Source organism: Oncorhynchus masou, chromosome 31 (assembly GCF_036934945.1).
Source record: "Oncorhynchus masou masou isolate Uvic2021 chromosome 31, UVic_Omas_1.1, whole genome shotgun sequence".
NCBI lineage: Eukaryota > Metazoa > Chordata > Actinopteri > Salmoniformes > Salmonidae > Oncorhynchus > Oncorhynchus masou.
The window spans coordinates 36,524,693-36,548,344 of record NC_088242.1 but is presented as its reverse complement, the minus strand read 5'-3'; the positions used below and the strand labels follow the sequence as shown (position 1 = coordinate 36,548,344).

The 23,652-nt window shown below is 44.0% G+C and overlaps 2 protein-coding genes across 3 annotated transcripts in view; one reads left to right on the top strand and one right to left on the bottom strand.

The window, feature by feature from the left end:
* LOC135523891 (ubiquitin carboxyl-terminal hydrolase 22-like) overlaps window positions 1-9,060 on the top strand; it is a 51,827-nt gene extending 42,767 nt beyond the window's left edge. The window contains exons 7-13 of one of the 2 annotated variants that reach the window (XM_064950896.1): window positions 950-1,052; window positions 2,246-2,404; window positions 2,721-2,847; window positions 2,994-3,085; window positions 5,267-5,326; window positions 6,229-6,378; window positions 7,648-9,060. In XM_064950896.1, the coding sequence (XP_064806968.1) occupies window positions 950-1,052; window positions 2,246-2,404; window positions 2,721-2,847; window positions 2,994-3,085; window positions 5,267-5,326; window positions 6,229-6,378; window positions 7,648-7,690 (734 nt within the window). In that variant the 3' untranslated portion in view covers window positions 7,691-9,060. Of the gene's footprint in view, window positions 1-946; window positions 1,053-2,245; window positions 2,405-2,720; window positions 2,848-2,993; window positions 3,086-5,266; window positions 5,327-6,228; window positions 6,379-7,647 lie in introns of both variants that reach the window. The other variant, XM_064950895.1, reaches the window with a different exon arrangement.
* On the bottom strand, window positions 9,032-19,996 carry LOC135523892 (tumor necrosis factor receptor superfamily member 13B-like). Its single transcript, XM_064950897.1, has 5 exons — window positions 19,843-19,996; window positions 18,791-18,940; window positions 18,346-18,462; window positions 11,022-11,318; window positions 9,032-10,793 (listed from the first exon to the last, which is right to left on the bottom strand). The coding sequence occupies exons 2-5, from the start codon at window positions 18,903-18,905 to the stop codon at window positions 10,540-10,542; spliced, it is 783 nt and encodes a 260-aa protein (XP_064806969.1). The 5' UTR covers window positions 18,906-18,940; window positions 19,843-19,996; the 3' UTR covers window positions 9,032-10,539.
* Between the last annotated feature and the right edge of the window lie 3,656 nt (window positions 19,997-23,652).

The window sequence follows — 23,652 nt, the reverse complement described above, 5'->3', positions numbered from 1 at the left end:
AACCTCCATTTAAGAATGTTGAAGGGCACTGTGTTCTTGGGGACCTTCAATGCTGCAGAATTGTTTGGGGTACCAGATCTGTGCCTCGACCATAATCCTGTCTCGGGGCTCTACGGACAATTCCTTCGACCTCATGGCTTGGATTTTGCTGTGACATGCACTGTCAGCTGTGGGACTTTTTATAGACAGTGTGCCTTTCCAGATCATGTCCAATCAATTTAATTTACCACAGGGGGACTCCCAAGTGGTAGACATTTCTCAAGGATGATCAATGGAAACAGGATGCGCCAGGACTCAATTTCGAGTCTCATAGCAAAGGGTCTGAATACTTATGTAAATAAGGTATTTCTCGATTTAATACATCTTGTAAAATTTCTAAAAAACCTGTTTTCGGTATGGGGTATTGTGTGTAGATTGCTGAGATGTTTTAAATACATTTTAGAATTAGGTTCTATCGGGGAAAATGGGGGTCTGAATATTTTCCGAAGGCACTGTGCATGTACACATACTAACTTGTACAGACAATCAGATTGTAGAAAGCAGACTGCTCTACTCAAATGGCGCCCACGCCCTCTACTTCTGCTACAGTCAAATGGTGGGAGGAAAAGCAGGAATACTGGAAAGGAAGGGAGCAGCGATTGGGGGAGAATGAACTAGAGAGGAGGAGAGTGAAGAAAATGGCTGGTCTGCTATCTGACTGGATGAGCTGAGAAGAGGGGCTGCTAATTGACACAGACAAAGAGCCTCTTTACATAAGTGCTGATTGTGTTTGCTTAGCCCTGTGTCCTCCTTCAACATCCCCTCATTCTCTCACCCTCTCTCTCTCGATTTTGTCTTTCTCTGATACTGTGGTGGAGCGGGGTGGTGGAGTTCTGCAGCAGTCGACGAGCTTTAATTCTCAATCGTGTGTGTGTGTTTTGTCCCTGTGCTCTCGATGTTCACCAAGGAGATGATAACGGGAAGAAGGCCAACAACCCCAATAACTGCAACTGCATCATCGACCAAATCTTCACTGGGGGTCTGCAGTCTGACGTCACCTGTCAAGTCTGCCAGTATGCTCCTCCATCTTTCTCTCTGTGTGTGTGTGTGTGAGCTTGTAAACAGTGTGAAAGTTATTTCCTCTACATCTTTGTGCTTCACCCTTACTGTTTGTTTGTGTGGGCGTGTGTACTGTTGATGCATCATGTTGATCACGTTTCAAACCAGCACTTGTAAAAAATATATTAAAAAAATGTTTTTAAATCACTCACTCTCAGCCCTGGTCAGACCCCCTCTCTGCAGTGAATCAAGGAGAGTGGGACTGATTTTTAAAAATATTTAAAAAATTAACACACGCGTCACCCGTTGCTCCACACTGCTTTAGCAGCCAGGCACCTACTAGGCAATGTAGACTCTGACATAGTGTTCTACCTACATCTGGTGGACACATAGAGTATTGCACAATATTTACTCATTCACAAAGAATCAGTCATTTCGTGTTGAGTTTGCAACACTAATTGAGAAGCATTTGTGCAACATTTTGTAAATGTGTATAGACGGGTTTGTTGTTTAACAACAAAACCAACGTGGGCGCAACTATGGGGCAAAACAGACGGGGTTGGCTTAGATTGTTGACAACACGTAAACCATTTTTAATCTCCAATGTTTAATGAAAACATAAGTTAATTTGCACAATGAGCACTTGTTGTCTCTCAAATTCATCGTTATAGATGTTTGTTGGTTGGTTAGCTATCTCGCAAACTTGAGCCATATAAGGATTGACATGAAATCAGTCGAAATACCTCAAAACAAGACCTATCAAGAACAAGATGAAACTAGCTGAAACGAGTCACTTCACAGTTTCTTGTCATAGTTGGTAGCCATCCCGAATCACAACAGCTCCGACTTCTACCCCATTGAAGCGTGTGCATCGTTTTCGTGACTTTGTCAGCTAAGTCGTCTATATATACACTCACACTCGCATGCAAACTAACGTTGTTCAAGTGTTGTAACTGGCTACTTAGGTATTCTAGCGGTTAAGAGAGTGGGGCCAGTTGCTGATTCGAATCCCTGAGCCAACTAGGTGAAAAATCCCATGTGCCCTTGAGCAAGGCACTTAACCCTAAATGCTACTGTAAGTCGCTCTGGATAAGAGCATCTGTTAAATGACTCAAATGTAGAGGTTATAAGATGGATTCATAGGCTTTGGGTCAGTCAAAGACCAAAAGCCATTCCCTAACAGACTCCCTCCCCTCTCGTCCTGTAGTGGTGTTTCCACGACGATAGACCCGTTCTGGGACATCAGTCTGGACCTGCCGGGGTCGTCCACGCCCTTCTGGCCCCTCAGCCCCGGGGGAGACGGCAGCACACTCAACGGAGAGAGCCACCTCTCAGGGGCCACCACACTCACAGACTGTCTACGCAGGTATCTCATCCCTCTCCCCCTCTCTCAGGGGCCACCACACTCACTGATTGTCTAGGCAGGTTCTGCTCATCCCTTTATCACCGTCCCTTTCTCTATTGCTCTCTTTCTCTCGTTCTCTCCATCTTTCAGGGGCCACCACTCCCACTTTCTCTCTATGCAGGTAATCATCCCTCTGACTAATTCCTTCCACATCATCGCTTTAACCTTCTCTGTATCTCTCTGTTCTGCTATCCATCTTTCTATCATGCACGCGCACACACACTCGCAGGCACACACACACACGGTGTGGGTTCTGACCCTGGTCCGTCTTCTGCAGGTTTACCCGACCAGAGCACTTAGGGAGCGGCGCCAAGATTAAGTGTAGCGGTTGCCATAGTTACCAGGAGTCCACCAAACAGCTGACTATGAAGAAGCTCCCCATTGTGGCGTGTTTCCACCTCAAAGTGAGCGCGTGTGGTGTTTTTTTTTTTGTCAGTATTTGTGTAAAATAAATGTAAGTGTGAGAGCTCAACTTTAGTTCGTCCTTCGCACTGTAATATCTCTAACCTCTCTCTTTGTCGTGTTCTTTTTCTCCCCCCCCTCCCTCCAGAGGTTTGAACACTCTGCGAAGCTGCGGAGGAAGATCATTACGTACGTCTCGTTCCCCTTAGAGCTGGACATGACTCCCTTCATGGCCTCCAGGTCAGTCTGAACAATGAGCCAGTCGCACAGTGGCGGAGACCAGGGCTGCATCTCAATAGTCTGAAGACTCTTCCTTTATTCATATTATTCATCCTCTGCACTGATCCGAGAGACGTGAAAGTCAGTCCACTGATGGTCTCTTTGCTATGTAGCCTTCACCTGCTGATTTCTTAAATCAGTGCTAGTGAAGTGAAGGAGCCTGGGAAAAGGAAGCCCCTTGAGTCAATCGAGAGGCATAGGTGTGCGCATATTCATGTGTGTATGTGCTGCCCGACCAGCCATGTTCATTTGCCGTGTGTGTGTAATTGGTGTTTTTAACTTAATTAGCCAAACAAACACAGGTGTGCGCTCACACACACACACATCAACCCGTGACTCCCCATGCATATCCCCTGATGTGCAGCATGTCAAAACAGCACCTGCTGCTGAAGGGGACTCAAATGAACTCAAATGGATTCAGATCTCTCTCCTCCAGAGAGAAAGAGAGGGATGACTGGAACTGCATGAATTGAATGAACGAGTGTATGTATGAAAGGGATGCGCCATATTGGTGCGGAGGTGGGAATGTGATCTAGGATTAGTGTCAGACGAAGCAGTCAGAGGCCTCATTTAGAAACAGTGCCAGACTGGGTGAGGTGATAATCTCATAGCTAACTCAACTTTAAAGGGGTGCTTTTTATTATTATTTTTTAAATTTAACCTTCATTTAACCTTTATTTAACTAGTCAAGTCAGTTAATTCTTAGGGCTGCAATCCCGTTAACGGGATGATATGACAACAGCCAGTGAAAGTGCAGGGCGCCAAATTCAAAACAACAAAAATCTCATAAATAAAATTCCTCAAGCATACAAGTATTTTACACCATTTTAAAGATAAAATTCTCGTTAATCCAGCCACAGTGTCTGATTTCTAAAAGGCTTTCCAGCGAAAGCACCACAAACGATTATTTTAGGTCACCGCCAACTCACAGAAAAACCCAGCCATTTTTCCAGCGAAAGAGAGGATCACAAAAAGCACAAATAGAGATAAAAATTAATCACTAACCTTTGATGATCTTCATCAGATGACACTCATAGGACTTCATGTTACACAATACATGTATGTTTTGTTTGATAAAGTTCATATTTATATAAAAAAAATCTGAGTTTACATTGGCGTATTAGGTTCACTAGTTCCAAAAAGATCCAGTGATTTTTGCATAGCCACAACAATTCAACAGAAATACTCATCATAAATGTAGATGAAAATACAAGTTATACACATGGAATTATAGATATACCTCTCCTTAATGCAACTTAATGCAAAATGCTTGATTTGTTTGATAATGTCCATTATTTATGTCCAACTTTTGTTAATGCGTTTAGTACACAAATCCAAACGCTCGTGCGGGTCCACCCGAACGTCGGACGAAAACTTCAAAAAGTTATATTACAGGTCGAAGAAACTTGTCAAACTAAGTATAGAATCAATCTTTAGGGTGTTGTTATCATAAATCTTCAATAAAGTTCCAACCGGAGAATTCCTTTGTGTGGGGAGAAGCCATGGGACGCAGGTCGCTATCATGTGAATTGTGCGTGACCAGCCCTTGGCTCTCTGCCAGACACCTGGCTCATTCAGCTCCCATTCAGCCCCACAACACAGTAGAAGCCTCATTCAAGCCTCATTCAAGTTTCTAAAGACAGTTGACATCTAGTGGAAGCCCTAGGAAGTGCAACATCTTCCATATCCCACTATGAATTCAATAGGAGCTGGGTTGAAAATCGACCAACCTCAGATTTCTCACTTCCTGTTTGGATTTCTTCTCAGGTTTTTGCCTGCCATATGAGTTCTGTTATACTCACAGACATCATTCAAACAGTTTTAGAAACTTCAGAGTGTTTTCTATCCAATACTATGAATAATATGCATATATTATCAACTGGGACTGAGGAGCAGGGCCAATTGTGCATCGCCCTATGGGTCTCCCGATCACGGCCGGTTGTGATACGGCCCGGGATCGAACCAGAGTCTTTGGGGACTCCTCTAGCACTGAGATGCGGTGCCTCAGACCGCTGCTCCACTCAGGAGGCCTGCTCTGAGGATTGATTGTAAATGTATACGTATTGTTTTATGCTAGAGGGTGGCTTAGTGTGATGGTCTTTGTTCATTGTTGCTGACATATTGTCTGATCGTGTCTTTCAGCAAAGAGAACAGGATGAACGGACAGTACCAGCAGTCAGTAGACGTTTTCAACGACAATAAGTAAGTGGACCCTCCCTCTAACACTGAGTATACAAAACATTACGAAAACATGCTCTTTCCGTGACATAGACTAACCAGGTGATTCCAGGCTAAAACTATGATCCCTTATTGATGTCACTTGTTAAATCCACTTCAATCAGTCTTGAGTCAATTGAGACATGGATTGTGTATGTGTGCCATTAAGAGGGTGAATGGGCAAGACAAAAGATTTTAAGTGCCTTTTAAAATGGGGTATGTTAGTAGGTGCCAGGCGTACTGGTTTCCGTCAGAACCCAGCAGCGTTGCAGTTCTTTTCACGCGCAACAGTTTCCCCTGTGTATCAAGAATGGTCCACCACCCAAATGACATCCAGACAACTTGACACAACAGTGGGAAGCATTGGAGTCAACATGGGCCAGCATCCATGTAGAGTCTTTGCCTTGACAAATTGAGGCTGTTTTGAGGGCAAAAGGGAGGATTTCAACTACATTTTAGGAAGTGTTCCTAATTTTTAAAATTTATTTTACCTTTATTTAACTAGGCAAGGCAGTTAAGAACAAATTTTTATTTTCAATGATGGCCTAGGAACAGGGGCAGAACGACAGATTTGTACCTTGTCACCTTTGGGATTTGAACTTGCAACCTTCCTGTTACTAGCCCAACGCTCTAACCACTAGGCTACCCTGCCGCCCCAACAGAAATACTCAGGAACACATACTCCATAATGTTTGGTATACTCAGTGTATGTTGCATGTAAAGAACAATATATAATGACAGTGAATTTGCTCTGTTCTCTTGCTTTGATTTTAACCAATTCTCACCTATGTTCTGCCTCCCTTCCTCGTTCTCTCTCTTCCCCCTCTCCCCTTCTCTCTTTCCCTCCACTCTTTCTCCATGCCTTCGCCTCTCCTCTCTTCGTCCAGGTATTCTCTGTTTGCGGTGGTCAACCACCAGGGTACTCTGGAGAGCGGTCACTACACCACGTTCATCCGGCAGCACATGGACCAGTGGTTCAAGTGTGACGATGCCATCATCACCAAGGCCAGCAACAAGGATGTGTTGGACAGTGAAGGGTGAGCTCAGACCGCTGCAACCTCGACCTTTACGGTGCAAACCCCCTAAGCTCGACGTCCACTCCCCCGCGGAAATTGAATTAGCGTAAAAAAATATATAAAAAATCCCTACAGAAATCTGTCAGGTTAAGCTACAGATGTTTTTTTCTCATTGTCGCATTGGATGCATCTCAATCCACTGTATCCGCCGATGTCGCACCTCCGCATCTGCGGTGAACGAGCTAGAGTGGTGTTTGTCAGACCTTGAGACGTGGTGAAAAATGGGTTTTCTCACAAAATCGTCTGTGGCGTCCGAATGGGTTACAAACTATTTTGACCACTCTATGGAAGATGAGACTCTAACGAACGCGGTAGTGTTCTCCGCTTTGCTCTTTGAACCCCACAAGCGTCTTGGGACTGGTCTGGAGTCGGGTACAGCTGATCTGCCAACTTCTTCTGTCTGTTTTTCATCAAATTATATTTCAATATTTTTTTGGGGGTGCTTCAAGGGGTCCTAACATTCAAAATAGCTAAATGATCCTCTGTATGACCTTAAAACAATTCTATATAGCTTAGTAGAACTGGGCTGCAGGTAGCCTAGCGGTTAAGAGCGTTGGGCCAGTAACCAAAGGTCGGTTTGAATCCCTGAGCCGACTAGTTAAAAAATCTGTCTGTGCCCTTGAGCAAGACACTTGACCCTAATTGCTCCTGTAAGTCGCTCTGGATAACAGCATCTATTAAATGACTAAGATGTAAAAATGTAGAATCTCCCCCTCCCCTGGCTTAGAGGGAGCTTAGACTCTTATGGGTTTAAAGCTCATACAATCCGTACCTTTACCATTACGGGGTTAAACATATAGCAGATCTGGTGTCAGAGGTTAGGGGAAACTTCTACCTACTCTGTATTGTTGGGGGAGGTTTCCCAGACATCGTTTAAGCCTAGTCCAGGACTTAAAAAGCACTTGGAGATACTCCATTGAACTTGCTTGTTGTCCAGGTTTATATTGTATGGTCAATCAGTAGACTTTAAAGCTACGTTATTTTTTAAAAAATTTTAACAAACTTCAAAGCCACGTCATGAACACCTGCTATTAGGAAGGTGTTTTAATGTTTTGTACACTCTGTGTATATTATTTCATCCAAAACTCCATCTCCCCTGTTATTTCCATTTTTATCATTATGCAGTAGCTTCGACCTTGTGTTTTTCTCATAAGGAATTCCTCATGATAATGAGAGAAATATATTTTGAGTGTGAAATCTTACCAGTGATTCTTTTTTTCTTGTTGTCAGGTACCTTTTGTTCTACCATAAACAGTTTCTGGAGTATGAATAGCCAAGCTTCCTTCAGGACTGATGTCAACAGCCACCAAGAGTTGCGCAACAACAAAATGGCAACATAACACAAGCCTGCCTGAAACTCTACATCGGTGAAGATTTGAAGCTGTGGGAATGGAGGAACCCTGCATCCTTTCTAACTAAAAGGACACTCCACAACCAATCTGCATGGAAGCTACTACGTAGGATCTACTTGATAGGGCGGAAAGGAGGAAGAGGAGGGGGAAGATTGCAGAACGGCGAGAGAAATGAGGTGCTTCACTCTCTCGCTCTCCTCTCCTATCGTTTCGGGCAGATGAAGGAACAGTCCGACAGTGGCCACATCTCATAAAAACAGTCAACTTCACGTTGTATTATTTTCTGAAATCCATAATTCCACTCCCCCCACACACACACACACACACACACACACACACACACACACACACACACACACACACACACACCCACCCATCTCTCAAGTGACCAAACATTTCTGAGGGAAGACATTTGGTTGTCTAAGTTCATTATATGCATTGTTATTGCTCTGAATGCAAAACAAGCTGACAGATTATATTAAGAACATTGCAAACACAAGAAGAGATGATTATAATCGTTGTTTGAACTTTTTAGTTTTGAAAATACTGTATGATGAATCTAGCGCACATTTTGTTTTTTACTGAATAAAAGATGGGAGGTAGAGAAAGGGAGGTTGTTGTTCTGTGAAAAGTCCCCCCCCTCTTTCTTTTCTTTTTTCTTTGAGGGCAGGGAAAATATAGAAGTATATTTTTATAAGTCATTTGAATCCTTGTTCACGGTTTCCAATGTTCCCCCCCTCCCTCGAACCCCTGTCCTTGTTATGTTGTGCAGTCAATCGTGTATTTTTTGAAAAAATGTATGCTTCTTCTCATGAGACTGCTGTTGTGGAGCCTTTTTCACATTTGTTGGTTGGTTTGTTTATTTCTTGTGACGGGATAATTATTTTGTTGCTGACATGGTTGTGAAGATGTTTCAGGTGATGCGTTGTTGTGAATAAGAAAAAGACGAGCACTATTCTGACACGGTGTGTATCCTGCCGTGGCGCGATCCGACAGTGTTAAACTTTGGCCACATGTTGCTCTAATTGTGTGTGTGTGTGTGGGTGTACGCACATGTGTTGTGCGCATGTTTGTGTACTGAATCAGTACTTTTTTCCCCACATGTTAATTATGTATGTTAATGTATGTATGTTAAAAAAGAAAACCAAGGTATAAACTGAGTTCCTTTATCCATGTTGCTGGAAAAGATCAAGGGTTATTATGCTAGTCAAAAATACATCCCCCACACTTTATCTGCTGCAAGAACTGGACACTGATGGTGAGACACACAATAAAAAAATCTATATCTATACTCTCGTGTGCTTCAGGGTTTTATTAACTTCTACAAGACTTACTGGAGGTCTTTTCTGAATCATGGCACAAGGAGGCCACCCACATGTGAATGTCTCCCGAGAGATGCAGCAGGTGTCATTTGTTTGGGGTGAGTACATACAGGCTTAAATCATGTTCTCTGTTACTCCCTTGTGTCACTCCCTCAATACCGTTTCTTGTGTATCCTTTATCCTTCACCACCCATCTCACATCACAGTTGTTTCTGGTCTGCATGGTGTCGGCCAGGTGAAGTTAACCATAGATGTGGCTGATCTCGGGACAGTTTAGAGTTGTTTTTTTCCTCCTAATGGTTCAGGTTAGGATTGTGGAGGGCAAGCTGATCCTGGAGTGGGCGTGTCAAATCTGTCTAGGGTTGTTTTATTGTGATTATAATATAATTCTAATACTAGAATGGCCATGAACCTCATGATGGTCCAAAGGTCAGCCATGATGGTCAGGGAGTTGTGTAAAACAATGAATGTGAAGAATTGATCTGCTCTGTGTGTATCAAGGCACAACGTGAGACCAAAATGCTAACACAGTAGGCAGATGGTTGGAGTCTTACAATGTTAATTAATCCAAAGGAGTAGGCAAGGGAATGGTCGTGAACAGGCAAAACATCAAAACCAGATCAGAGTCCAGGAGGTACAGAGTGGCAGACAGGCTTGTGGTCAGACAGGCGTGTACAAAGTCCAGAAACAGGCAACACAAGAGTCAAAACCAGGAGGACTCGCAAAAAGCAGGAGAACGGGAAAACGCTGGTTGACTTGGAAACATACAAGGCGAACTGGCACAAAGAGACAGGAAACACAGGGATAAATACACTGGGGAAAATAAGCGACACCTGGAGGGGGTGGAGACAATCACAAGGACAGGTGAAACAGATCAGGGTATGACAGTATGGGTGTTTGCTAGCAAGCTGGCCAACCAGTTTTTGAGGAATGACACCATAAATGTGTCTAACTAACTGCCTACAAGCAAACATTCCATTCAAACAAGGCAGACAATACACAGCTTTACACTGGCTCAAATCAGTTGATAATATGACTGAGACCTAAATGCAACAAGTACTGATATTGTATCATAGAGTAGCACACCGTTTTTCATGAAAACTAAGACGTATGGTCTGTTTACATGTATTTTAGAACGTATTGGTATAAAACCAGTAGCAAATGTTTTTAGAATTACAACACTATTTTAGGTTGACTATAATTACATTACACAATTTCTAATACATCACCTGCCTTTTATTTTCCTGCATAATTAAAAGCAGGAAATGCATCACCTATGCCTCTGCCATTCATTCCAATTAGACTGGTTTTGGATTTCTCCCTGACCAAGATTGCTGCCATTTTCACCCCACTATGGAACTTTGAGGGTTTATGACATAGCCCCTCTAGTAATTTAATAGGATTTCTATGATTGCTGTAGTGTCCAGTCGGTTTCAGTTCTGCTCCGGTCAGAAGCTAGGCTGAGAGGGGGAACAGATTATTTTTTCTGATGATCCACAAGTGAGTCGTCTGGTAGGAGTGTGGAGGTCCTGGGGGACAGCCTGCTGGTAGAGGGTGAGAGGGGGTCTCTGCTGCTTCTCACCTCTGCCAGGCACTCTGAGGTCAGGGAAGCAGTGGACACACACACAGGTCTCTATTGGGCTGGACGAACGGCCCGCTGTCACACTGTTCAGCTTGGGCAGGGATGGATCCATCAGGTTGTCTAAAGATGGTACGAATGCATGCACACAGAGAAGAGAGATAAACAAGCTAAAAGAAGCCATGCTGAGTTATTCGATTGTGATCTAGGATCATTTTTGCCTTTTAGATCTTAATGAATAGGAATACATGGACGAGGGGACCTGATCCCCGATCAGCACTCCTACTCTGAGTGGCTTTATGAAGACATGCCCTGAGCTATGTTTTAGACTAGAGTTGTGCCCAAACTGACCTTTGGAGGACTTGCTGTGCTGGTTAGGCTCTTGGGCCTCCTGGCTTCCACGGCCCTGGGTGGGACTGCTCTGTGTGGCCCCTGGTCGGGGACCTCTGGCACTGGCCCTCCTCAGCAGCACAAGCAGGGCCAAAGACAGGGTCAACAGCAGCAGAGCCAGACACAAGCCCAGCAGAGAGTACACCAGGATGACTGAGTTAGGCACACCACTGAGTAGGGAGCCCCCCTTGGTGGTAGGGTTCTGGAAGACTGTCCCGTCCACAGGCCTCAAGGTTGCACTCAAGTCAGGCTGTTGGGCTTAAGGTGAATTAAATTACTTAAATGACTTAATTTAAATCCTTATTTACCTTGCAATAACATCAATGTAATGCAAAGTGAGTCTAAACAAATGTATGCACCATTTCCAAATGTCAAAGCTTTACTAATAGGAGTTTCTCAGTTCAAAAGATCAAAACCAAAAGCATTTAATCCCAAGGTTATCCTATTTAAATGTGACTGAATTAGAAAAGACACCAAATGGCACCCCATTCCCTAAATAATGTACTTCTTTTGGCCAGTGCCTTATGGAAGGTTGCCGTTCGGGACGTAGACAATACATTTCAGCCTTTGGCGTTGGGATGTATGGCAGCAGTTTTACGGGCTCCTGACCAATTATGCTATTTTGAGTTTAAAAAAAATATATATATATATATGTAATGAAACAGGCAGGGAACAGGTCTCGAACCATCGACCTTCGAGCCCGAGGTCCGGCGCGCTATCGACTGTGCCGCAAAAGCTTTACTCGTGCGACAGACTCGATTTCCGCGTTTATAAACCCAGGGTCGTTACAATAATATTTTTTATATATTCAGATTTTTCAGGGATGCTGCAGCACCCCTACTTGTTTTGATTGGGACAGCCCCATCGCGCATTTTTTTTAAACGAGTGCAGGGGACTCGTCTAGATAAATGAATCAATGTCAGATATTTGTTTTCGCTGAATCACCGTTTGGATATTTAGTAACAATTAGGCTGGGGGAAATGTTAGCTAAATTGAGGCGAGTGCTAATCATCTTCGTTCTAGTTTTCTCATATATTAGCTGATCAGAACAGTTTGCTAGCATCTTATACAAATGGATTTTTGCTCTTCACTCGCCTGTCATACTCCCGACCAAAAGCCTGTGATTTGTCTGATAATCAATGAATGTGATTTTTTTTCCCCCACTGAATCTCTGTCTGTACACAGTAGTTGGTTAGTTGATCTCCGTCTGGAAAACTGGAAGTTGTCGCTCATTTATTTGTTTGCTCATCTATCACTGATCAGAAACGTGGAGCATGAAATAATATAGCGGAAATCAAGTGTATTAACTATCTAATGACCAACGTAGAAGCCGTATATAGATTCCATTATGTTTTCCTATCGTCCCAATCCCACTGAAACCCAGAATCCAGACTCCTGTCTCACATGGAAACTCCGAACTGTATTCTGTAATCCATAGGTGGCATTATCAAAGCACGTCTCGACTATGCATGTCAACATATTGTTATACCCATGTTTCTAACATTTCCTCCGCTTCTCTGCGCTGTCCCATATGAGAGCTTTGGTAGAGAATATGTGATCATTAACTGGGTTAAGAGTAGATATGGATTTTTTTTTTTAACAAGAGTTGGTCCCCGTTATACCTTGACATTTAAGCATTTTCCTCTCTTCATATCCCCGTTATTCAAACTGATCTGCTACCTGTATAATCATCAATTCGATTTGACCAAATAGGACATTGTGATAAGATGCGTCTCGGTGAGAGGTGTAGGAGTCAGGCGCAGGAGAGCAGGGATCTCTGAGAAGCTTGTTAATATATATATATATATAGTAGTCCATCAATACAAAATTGGCACAGATGAAAATCCAAAACTACGCTCTCGAAGGAACAGAAACTCGTGCCAATACACGGAGGAACAACCACAGTTCTGACACTACATACAAGTGCCTAAATAGTGAAGACAATACAGAAACTCGTGCCAAACGCACGGAGGAACAAACTCAGTTCCGAAACTTAACTACACGTACGTAATAGCGAAAACAATAAACACCATAGATCATCGAACGCAATTACATACAAACTTAATCCTGCACGAATTAAGGCAGGCAGCAGGTGCCCTATATACACACAGAAATAAACGCAATTGAAACCAGGTGTGAAAAGGGACACAGACAAAACAACCAGAAAAGGAAAAAAGGATCGGTGGCGGCTAGTAAACCGGCGACGGCGAGCGCCGACCGAACAGAGTTACCTTCGGTAGAAGTCGTGACCAACATATTATGGCATTCGTTGGAGGTTATCGAGCAAGCTTAGTAACTTTGGTCGTTTTTCTTTTGTTTGACTGCCGTTACAAAGTTTGTATGATTTGACAACGCGTTGGCCAACTCGGGGACCGCTCTGTGTTAAGGTAGCCTACAGCTGAAATGCGTTGAATTAATTGTGGAACATGATAAACCTCAAAACCGGCCTGTTTAGCAATTCACAACAATGTCATTGTCGATCAAAGTTAGTCTATAATTTTTTATATCAGTTTTACTTGCTGTAAAATATTTACAAAGTGGCACAGCAACAATCTTTTTTTGGGGAGAAACCCGAGTAAAGATATCTTGGTTTTAAAAGCTTTAAATTCGCATTTCCGGGACAAATATACATTATTGAAACTTGGTTGATTTTCGAGAAACTTTAAGGGGCAATTTGAGATTGAAGTTCGAAGAAATGTTAAAATTATAACATTTATTCAAAATGAAGGTGTCTGAAGTTGAACACTGTTGTTTCTTTTTCCATATTCCCTTGTATAGAAATAATACTTTTTGTAAATTATCCCAAGTATATTGAGGTAACTATTTGCGTCAGCTTTTGAAGTATAATTGTGAGTATATATTTGAGTAGTAGGAACCCAATTTAAATACATTTTACTAACCTGAGTACCATAATAAGTAACTGAGCTAAAAACATTTGTAGATAAAACATAGAATATCAATTGACACTGAGTGAATTCAGAAAATTAAACTTACAATATTAGTTCTGTAGCTGATTACATTAAGTATATCAAACTTATAACATTAGTTCTCGGACTTGAAGGACATAAGCAGGTAAATAAAAGAACTGTTCTGAACCTGAAAAAATGAAGTTGAATTAAATAAATGTTTGAGATCCAGTTAGTTGTTTGCACTTAATATATTTGAGTTTGTTATACACTAAAAGTAACTTATATTACACTTAAAACATCCTCCTTGTTGGATTTTAAAAAGCTGATGCAAATAGTTACCAAAAATGTTTAAGTAAAAGGGGCACAATATTTTTTACAGTGTGGGATTCTCTGCCTCTAACCCTATTACGGAGTCACTGGCTTACTGGTCCTCTTCCATGCCGTCCCTAGGAGGGGTGCGTCACTTGAGTGGGTTGAGTCACTGACGTGATCTTCCTGTCCGGTTTGGTGCCCCCCTTAGGTTCGTGCTGTGGGAGAGATCTTCGTGGGCTATACTCAGCCGTGTCCCAGGGTAGTAAGTTGGCGGTTGGAGATATCCCTCGAGTAGTGTGGAGGTTGTGCTTTGGCAAAGTGGGTGGGGTTATATCCTGCCGGGTTGGCCCTGTCCAGGGGTATCGTTGCATGGGGAAACAGTGTCTCCCGAATCCTCCTGTCTCAGCCTCCAGTATTTATGCTGCAATAGTTTATGTGTCGGGGGGCTAGGGTCAGTCTGTTATATCTGGAGCATTTATCCTGTCTTATCTGGTGTTCTGTGTGAATTTAAGTATTCTCCCACTAATTCTCTCCCTCTTCCTCCCCTCCCGGAGGACCTGAGCCCTGAGGCCATGTCTCAGGACTACCTGGCCTGATGACTCCTTGCTGTCCCCAGTCCACCTTGTCATGCTGCTGCTGCAGTTTAAACTGTTGTGCCTGCGGCTATGGAACACTGACCTGTTCACCGGACCTGCTACCTTGTCACGGATCTGCTGTTTTCGACTCTCTCTCTCTACCACACTGTTGTCTCTAACTCTGAATGCTCGGCTATGAAAATCCAACTGACATTTACTCCTAAGGTGCTGACCTGTTGCACCCTCTACAATCACTGTGATTATTATTATTTGACCCTTCTGGTCATCTTGATTTGTGTTTCTTCAGTTTCATTAAACATGGATCGCAATAGACACGCTGCATTTTGGTCCGACTCTCTTTCACCTACAGATAACCGCGACATAATCACCCACCACAACAGCACCAGGCGGCGTGACAACAGGCAGCGGCAGCAGGAGATACGAAGTCTGGATTATACGACTTGGGAGGAAATAGATAGGTGGGCGGTCGACCCAGGGAGAGTGCCGGAGCCCGCCTGGGATTCCCTGGAGCAGTGCGAAGAGGGGTATAGAAGAATGGAGTTGGAGAAGCAACCACGGCGGTGCGGTAGGAAGCCCGAGAGTCAGCCCCAAAAATGTCTTGGGGAGGCTCACAGGAAGTATGGCGAAGCCAGGTAGGAGACTTGCATCAACTTCCTGTGGTTACCGGGGGGCTAGAGAGACCAGGCAGGCACCGTGTTATGCTGTGGTGCGCACGGTGTCCCCAGTGCGGGTGCATAGCCCGGTGCGGTATATTCCAGCTCCGCCGGGCTAGAGTGAGCGTTGAGCCAAATGCCATGAAGCCGGCTCTACTCATCTGGTCCCCAGTGCATCTCCTTGGGCCGGCTTACATGGCACCAGCCTTGCACACGGTGTCCCCGGATCGCCTGCATAGCCCAGTGCAGGCTATTCCACCTCGCTGCACTGGCAGAGCGACCGGGAGTATTCAACCAGGTAAGGTTGGGCAGGCTCCGTGCTCAAGAGCTCCAGTGCGCCTGCACGGTCCGGTCTACCCAGTACCACCTCCACCGGTGGCAGCTCCCCGCACCAGGCTTCCTGTGTGTGTCCTCGGCCCAGTACCACCAGTGCCAGCACCACGCATCAGGCCTACAGTGCGCCTCACCTCTCCAGCGCTGCCAGAGCCTTCCTCCTCTCCTGCGCTGCCGGAGTCTCCCTTCTGTTTAGCGCTGCCAGAGCCTTCCTCCTCTACAGCGCTGCTGAAGTCTCCTGTCTGTTCAGCGCAGCCAGAGCTGCCAGTCTGCATGGAGCTGCCAGAGTTGCCAGTCTGCATGGAGCTGCCAGAGCTGCCAGTCTGCATGGAGCTGCCAGAGCTGCCAGTCTGCATGGAGCTGCCAGTCTGCATGGAGCTGCCAGAGCTGCCAGTCTGCATGGAGCTGCCAGAGCTGCCAGTCTTCATGGAGCTGCCAGTCTGCAAGGAGCTGCCAGAGATGCCAGTCTGCATGGAGCAGCCAGAGCTGCCAGTCTGCAAGATGCCGCCAGAGCTGCCAGTCTGCATGGAGCAGCCAGGGCTGCAGGTCTGCAAGATGCCGCCAGAGCTGCCAGTCTGCAAGAAGCCGCCAGAGCTGCCAGTCTGCATAGAGCAGCCAGAGCCGTCAGTCAGCATGGAGCAGCCAGAGCTGCCAGTCAGCATGGAGCAGTCAGAGCCGCCAGTCAGCATGGAGCAGCCAGAGCCGCCAGACAGCATGGAGCAGCCAGAGCCGCCAGACAGCATGGAGCAGCCAGAGCCGCCAGTCAGCATGGAGCAGCCAGAGCCGTCAGTCTGCCAGGATCCGCCAGTCAGCCAGACTCTTCCAGTCAGCCAGACTCTTCCAGATCCGCCAGTCAGCCAGACTCTTCCAGATCCGCCAGTCAGCCAGACTCTTCCAGATCCACCAGTTAGCCAGGATCTGCCAGAACCGCCAGCAAGCCAGGATCTGCCAGATCCAACTACCTGCCTGAGCTTCCTCTCAGTGCCGAGCTTCCTCTCAGTGCCGAGCTTCCTCTCAGTGCCGAGCTTCCTCTCAGTGCCGAGCTTCCCCTCAGTCCCGAGCTGCCCCTCAGTCCCGAGCTGCCCCTCTGTCCCGAGCTGCCCCTCAGTCCAGTGGGGTTCTGGGTGAGGACTACTAGGCCATGGTCGGCGGCAAGGGTGAACTATCCAAGGATGCGAGGAGGAGGGTCCAAGACTTTGATAGAGTGGGGTCCACGTCCCGCGCCGGAGCCGCCACCATGGACAGACGCCCACCCGGACCCTCCCCTATAGTTTTTGGTGTGCGTCCGGGAGTCCGCACCTTGGGGGGGGGTATTTTGTGTTTGTCTTCATTTATTTGGTCAGGCCAGGGTGTGGCATGGGTTTTTGTATGTGGTGTGTTTGTATTGGGATTGTAGCTTAGTGGGGTGTTCTAGTTAAGTCTATGGCTGTCTGAAGTGGTGTTTATCGTTGTCTCTGATTGGGAACCATATTTAGGTAGCCATATTCTTTGAGTGTTTTGTGGGTGATTGTCCTTAGTGTCCTGATGTCCTTGTTCTGTGTTTATTTACACCAGTATAGGCTGTTTCGGTTTTCGTTACGTTCTTTGTTTTGTAGTGTTTGTAATTGATTCGTGTTTTACGTTTGTTTATTAAACATGGATCGCATTCTACATGCCGCATTTTGGTCCGACTCTCCTTCCCACCTAGAAAGCCGTAACAGTGTTCCGTGAAGAAACCCATAGTGGCGTGTCTGATGGGGTATGTACACTACCGGTCGAAAGTTTTAGAACACCTACTCATTCAAGGATTTTTATTTTATTTTTACTATTTTCTACATTTTAGAATAATAGTGAAGACATCAAAACTATGAAATAATACATATGGAATCATGTAGTAACCAAAAAGATGTTAAAAATCAAAATATGTATTATATTTGAGATTCTTCAAATAGCCAGCCTTTGCCTTGATGACAGCTTTGCACACTGTATCTAGAGGGATTTGTATTTAGCTGAGCCTGCTAGCTAGTTACATTTCGGTTAGCGAGAAATTGCTGTGAAGTCATCGAAATAACTTAAAATAACGATTAAGGTAGCCACAGTATGTAATCTAACTCAACACTTAACTACTACAAACTAATTTAAATTACAATAAATAAAGGTTAACGTATTTGTTTTCCACTGTCCAGTGGCAGCACAAGTGAGGCATTTGATTTGTGAACTCATCACATGATCAGCGTGTCATCAGCAACACTAAAAAAGTTCTTCTGGGTCATGGAATTTTGGACCAATTTTCAAAATAAATGTCTAAGTATTGGATCGTCAGCCAGAAACTATTTTGGAGATGGCTGTAGACTCAATTATTTAGTAGTGTACAAATTCTTATGACTTTGTGAGAGCTGTGTCTGTGTATGTGTGTACCTGCCTGTGTGTGTGTGAGTGAGTGTTTTACAGAGAATGAGAGAGAGAACATATGTGATACAAAAATAATACTGTTCACACTCACTCTGACATTGGTGGGAACACTCTGAGGGATGGTTGCCACACACCACAGCACACGTCAGACACTTCTTCAACAGCCTGTCGTAGTACTGCCCTGGGACTGCCTTACACCCTAGAGAAACTGGCACAAACATACACACAATGGCACAGGAATGGTATATGTATTATAAAATGTCTGTGTTTTGACACAAAATGGCTACTATGTATCAATCGCAACTGCACTCGACTATACTTACTTAACCCCACAAAAATGATCTTGAGATTCATTGATCTTTGTGTGAGCCTTTTACCACTGATATAACACCATAGAATGAAATATAACATGTATGTTATGTGTATAACTTTGAGGACTGAGTCATATGGACAATCGTGTGGTGCATTGGCCTCTCATTGACTTCTTAAGTGTATGTGTTATTTCCTCCGGTGAGCGTTTGTGTGTGTGAACTTACCACAGTACTCGATGCATCTGAGGTGGTGGTGAGGCTGCTGGCAGACCATCTGACAGGTCAGACACTTCCTCACCAGGCCATCCCAGAAGTGACCCTCAGGACAGCCAAACCCCATGGCTCAGCTCGGGTGTCAACTCACACTCTGACTCACTGAATGACAGGCAGAGGGAAATCAGGGTCAGTTCATTGAATCCTTGCGTAATCAGCTTTGCATCACTTGGTTGTGATTGATTCAAACCTGACACTAATCAAGTTGATTTGGAGGTGTTAGGCATCCAGATTTTACATTACTTTATGATGGACTTCCTCAGATTTTATGTTCTATTTTTCTTCTTTACTTTTAGATGGTGTAGGTTCGTCTACAGGCAGACAAGCAGGCTCAAACAAACTGTACACAAATAAATGATGAATTACTCATGTACTGTATATTATTCTGTCCAAGTAACTCTAGAAGGTATCAGAAGAGAGGACAAGCCTCTACCCACAACTTCAAAGATTTAAATGCACTTTTCTAGACAGAGGCATACTGTGCTGTGCTCCACTGGGCACAAAATCACTGAGCTGGAGAAATGACACGCTCTACAAGTAAAGTTACGCCTCGCCTTGGTCTTCAACTTCATAAAATTGACTTGTACATTTGTTCTTATCTGTGAATTTGCCTAAATCCCTCTCCAACAATAGCATTTTACGCCTTTACTGATTATCCATTCCTTTTACCACACATGATGTGATCAATGGTGTCTTTGTTGGTGGAACAGTCTATAGCATAAGCAATGGCTCATTGCTTACACCATGTAAGTCATGTATTCAAGGCAGGATGTTGATCTTTAAGTCTGGATATCCGATAAGTAAAAATTAAAAAAAAATATGTTCTCCTTCAATACCTATCCCAGGTGTTCTATGAATAATCAAAGACAACATCCATCTTTTAAAAAGTTATAAACCATGAACAGCTTACTCATGTCCCAGCTCACTTGTAACTAAAAATACATCTCATCATGGAATGTAATAATATTGCCCAATGTAATAAAACACAATATCGTATGACTTACCTACAGAGAGAAGAAAGACATCTGAGAACCTCAGCTTGAAATGTGCCCCTCTTGTAGTGACCTTGGGCTACATGTATTTGAGTTAGGGGCTGATTTGGGTGCAACCACAATGCATTTTCTGGGACTTCCCCCTTGCACTGAAGGTAAGCTCTTCTCCAGTTATGATGAGTCAGGCTTGATAGGTGTGAATTGTGACTAAAATGTGGAGTTTTGTCATATCTATGTATATACTACTACTAAGAAATATGAATTTGCCTACCTTTCCCAAATGTTGAATGAGACCGTAAGTCATTTTCAGTGGTGTGTCATTTATACATGGTACAATGTCAGTTTCATGTCAAGTTCATGGAGAATGCAGACTTGGAGGGCAATATAGCGTAAGGTTCTTATATTGCACTAGACTTCCATGACCATCTTATTATGCTATTTGAAAGAGCATGCACTCATCTGTCCTGCATAACCATATTCTGTTAATTTGCACAGGTGTTTTGCAGAATGACAATTGTCTGTTTTTAATAACGTGACAGGTTACATACAGTATGCATGCATATCTGTTGCATAAGCTACTGTTCATAAATATTGCTAGACTTACACATTGTTGTCACATGGAATCTGGGGTTGTTACTATCAACGCCGTTATGAAAAGAAAATGGGGATTGGTTGTCACAATCTAACTAATTTTAACCATATTGTTCAGGGTACATTGCCCCTGTCAGCATACAGTAAATCCAGTAGCGTGCCGTGGTTCTGGGGCCTGGGCCTTCAGTGAAGTCCTACACAGTCCCACCCGAATTAATCCACCTCTTATTACCATCATTATGATGCCATGGCTCTAGACACTATACATTTAGACAGAATCGCAGTATAACCAGGCGTTGCGTCACCTTGAAATTGACATTTTTAGTCAGAGAATTGCAGGGGAAGAGTACAATACCTTTTCATTGTGCAGCTTCGCTGCCCTGCGCGCTTGTTCGTTGAGCTGTAGATCCACTCGGGTGTCCCCAAAAGTTTCAAAAGCACCATTGTTTGTAAGTGCCCTGCCGTACTTTGGTGTCTCGTTGCTGCCTTGGTTAGACAACTCAGGTTTGCAAAGCCAGTGTGGCTCCAAACACCAAAGCGATCACTTGCAAATAATAGGCATTCCCAGCGGTACAGTTTGCAGTGCTTCTCGGAGCCTGTCTTTGTAGCGTCGGCTTTGTAGCGTCGGCGTCTACCTCTCCTGACAATGTCTAACTTTTCTTGAAAAGTTTGTCTTGAGAATGGCGTTATAATTATATCCTCGACCAAATCGATATCTTCTCCTTCCGCCATTGTGGGTTGAAAAAACAGCTTAGTAGTACGCTTAGTAGTAATTCGTAGTAATAGTAGTAATTCATTGATCAATTTCAGTTTCCTAGTTCTGAGACCTGCCCATATAGGACCTGCCTCTCAATATTGGTAATCCAATCAAAAGACGTGCAGGCACTACGCCTGCTAGCTGGCTTCTGTGTAACACTGGAGCCAGCCAGCAGGCGTACAATAGCCCACTCTAAACCTGATTGGTTGACACTACATTTTAATTTCCATTCACTTTAAGCTACAAGCGCCCGCACTGTTGATTCTGAAGGCAGATTTTAGACCCCTAGCAACACATGATGGCTGAATATGATTGGATAAAATATCTAACAAAGACCAGCCCTCCAAATCTCAACCTGGGGCTGGAAGCAGTGCAACCAAGAGGAACGCTATGAAATGAAGAGTGTAACTCTTACTCTGGGGAATAATTTAATACATATTGTGGGAAAATATATTTTAAAAAATATATATTCTGATGATGTTTAGACCAACAGAGAAGGCCTTGCTGGCCCTGACGGCCCACCACTGAGTAAATCCCAAGCTCTTTTGTGCTTGTGCTATAAAGAGCTCCCTTTGTTGCTTCTCTCTCACACACAATTTTTTTCTGTCACATACCCACACACATGTGCATACACACACAAAATATGTTGTTCTCAAGGCATAAAACACTGCATTTTCTCAGGAATATCGTTTGATCAATGAAAAGCTATTTTTAAGATTGTATGCCATATTTGTAACGGTTTTCTTGTGTCGAAGGAGAGGCGGACCAAAATGCAGCGCGGTAGTTGTCCATGGTTTTTTAATTAGAAAACTGAACATGAACACATAACCAAAACATGAATACCCGAAAACAGTCCCGTGTGGCACAAACACTAACACAGGAACAATCACCCACAAAACCCAACACCAAACAGGCTACCTAAATATGGTTCCCAATCAGAGACAATGACTAACACCTGCCTCTGATTGAGAACTATCAGGCCAAACACAGAAACAGACAAACTAGACACATAACATAGAATGCCCACTCAGATCAGACCCTGACCAAACAAAACATAGAAACATATTTCGTATCTCCTGCTGCCGCTGTTGCTTCTCCTGCTGCTCCTGCCTGTTGACACGCCGCTTGGTCCTGTTGTGGTGGGTGATTCTGTTACGGCTTTCTAGGTGGGAAGGAGAGTCGGACCAAAATGCGGCGTGTAGATTGCGATCCATGTTTAATAAACAAACGTAAAACACGAATCAATTACAAACACTGCAAAACAAAGAACGTAACGAAAACCGAAACAGCCTATACTGGTGTAAATAAACACAGAACAAGGACATCAGGACACTAAGGACAATCACCCACAAAACACTCAAAGAATATGGCTACCTAAATATAGTTCCCAATCAGAGACAATGACTAACACCTGCCTCTGATTGAGAACCATATCAGGCCAAACACAGAAACAGACAAACTAGACACACAACATAGAATGCCCACTCAGATCAGACCCCCCCCCGTTGGTCGTGTGAGTACCTGTGCTGTGTTGTGTTGGCTTTCGTGCCGCTTGTATTGTGCAGATGATTACGGGTCTCGTCCCGTGTGGTATAATTGTGCGCTTGTGTATTTATTCAAGGTACTCCTCGCTCTTTTGTTTGGGTCTCAACCCTGTGTTTTGTATACGTTTTTGTTTGGTCTTCATCCCCGTGCATTTACATGGCACACTAATTTGTGTAAATAAAAAACACAATTACGCATTCCTGCGCCTGTCTCCCTGTCACGTTCGACATAAGGAATGGACCAAGCCGCAGCATGCGTAGAGTTACACATTTTAATAAATAGAAACTCACCAAACAAACAAGCACAAACGAAACGTGACGTTCTGGACTACTCACAGGCAGCTACACAAACACAAGATCCCACAAAGCACAAAGGGGAAATTGCTGCCTAAATATGATCCCCAATCAGAGACAACGATAAACAGCTGCCTCTGATTGGGAACCATAACAGGCCAACATCGACATATAAAAGCCTAGATGACCCACCTTCAATCCCACCCCCACCTAACCGACATAGATAATAAAAGCTCTCTATGGTCAGGGCGTGACACTCCCAATGCCTTTATACCAACTTGACAATGGCACACATACACATTCCGTGTCTCAATTGTCCAATAATCTTTCTTTAGACTTTCTCCTCATCCTTAATTTACACTGAAGTGGGTTTAACAAGTGACATCAATAAGGGATCCTAGCTGTCATCTGGATTCCACTGGTCAGTCTATGCCATGGAAAGACCAGGTGCTCTTAATATTTTGTGTACTCAGTGTATGTACAGTATGCTTTTGCTGAGAACCAACCCTGGTATCCCCTCCTTACTTTAAAAACAACACAACTGCAAAGGAAGGGAATTTGCAATGACTTCACAGCTATACAGATCTGTGTGTTGAGTCACTGTGAAACTAAAACCGGTGACATATAATTGTACCC

Excerpts from the sequence above, each read along its gene's own strand:
- LOC135523892 (XM_064950897.1), bottom strand. The coding sequence starts at position 18,905 with ATGGGGTTTGGCTGTCCTGAGGGTCACTTCTGGGATGGCCTGGTGAGG. Across the intron at positions 18,463-18,790 it reads CAGATGCATCGAGTACTGTG|TTTCTCTAGGGTGTAAGGCA; the intron begins GTAAGTTCACAC and ends TGTTTGTGCCAG. Across the intron at positions 11,319-18,345 it reads GTGTTCCCACCAATGTCAGA|CCCAACAGCCTGACTTGAGT; the intron begins GTGAGTGTGAAC and ends ATTCACCTTAAG.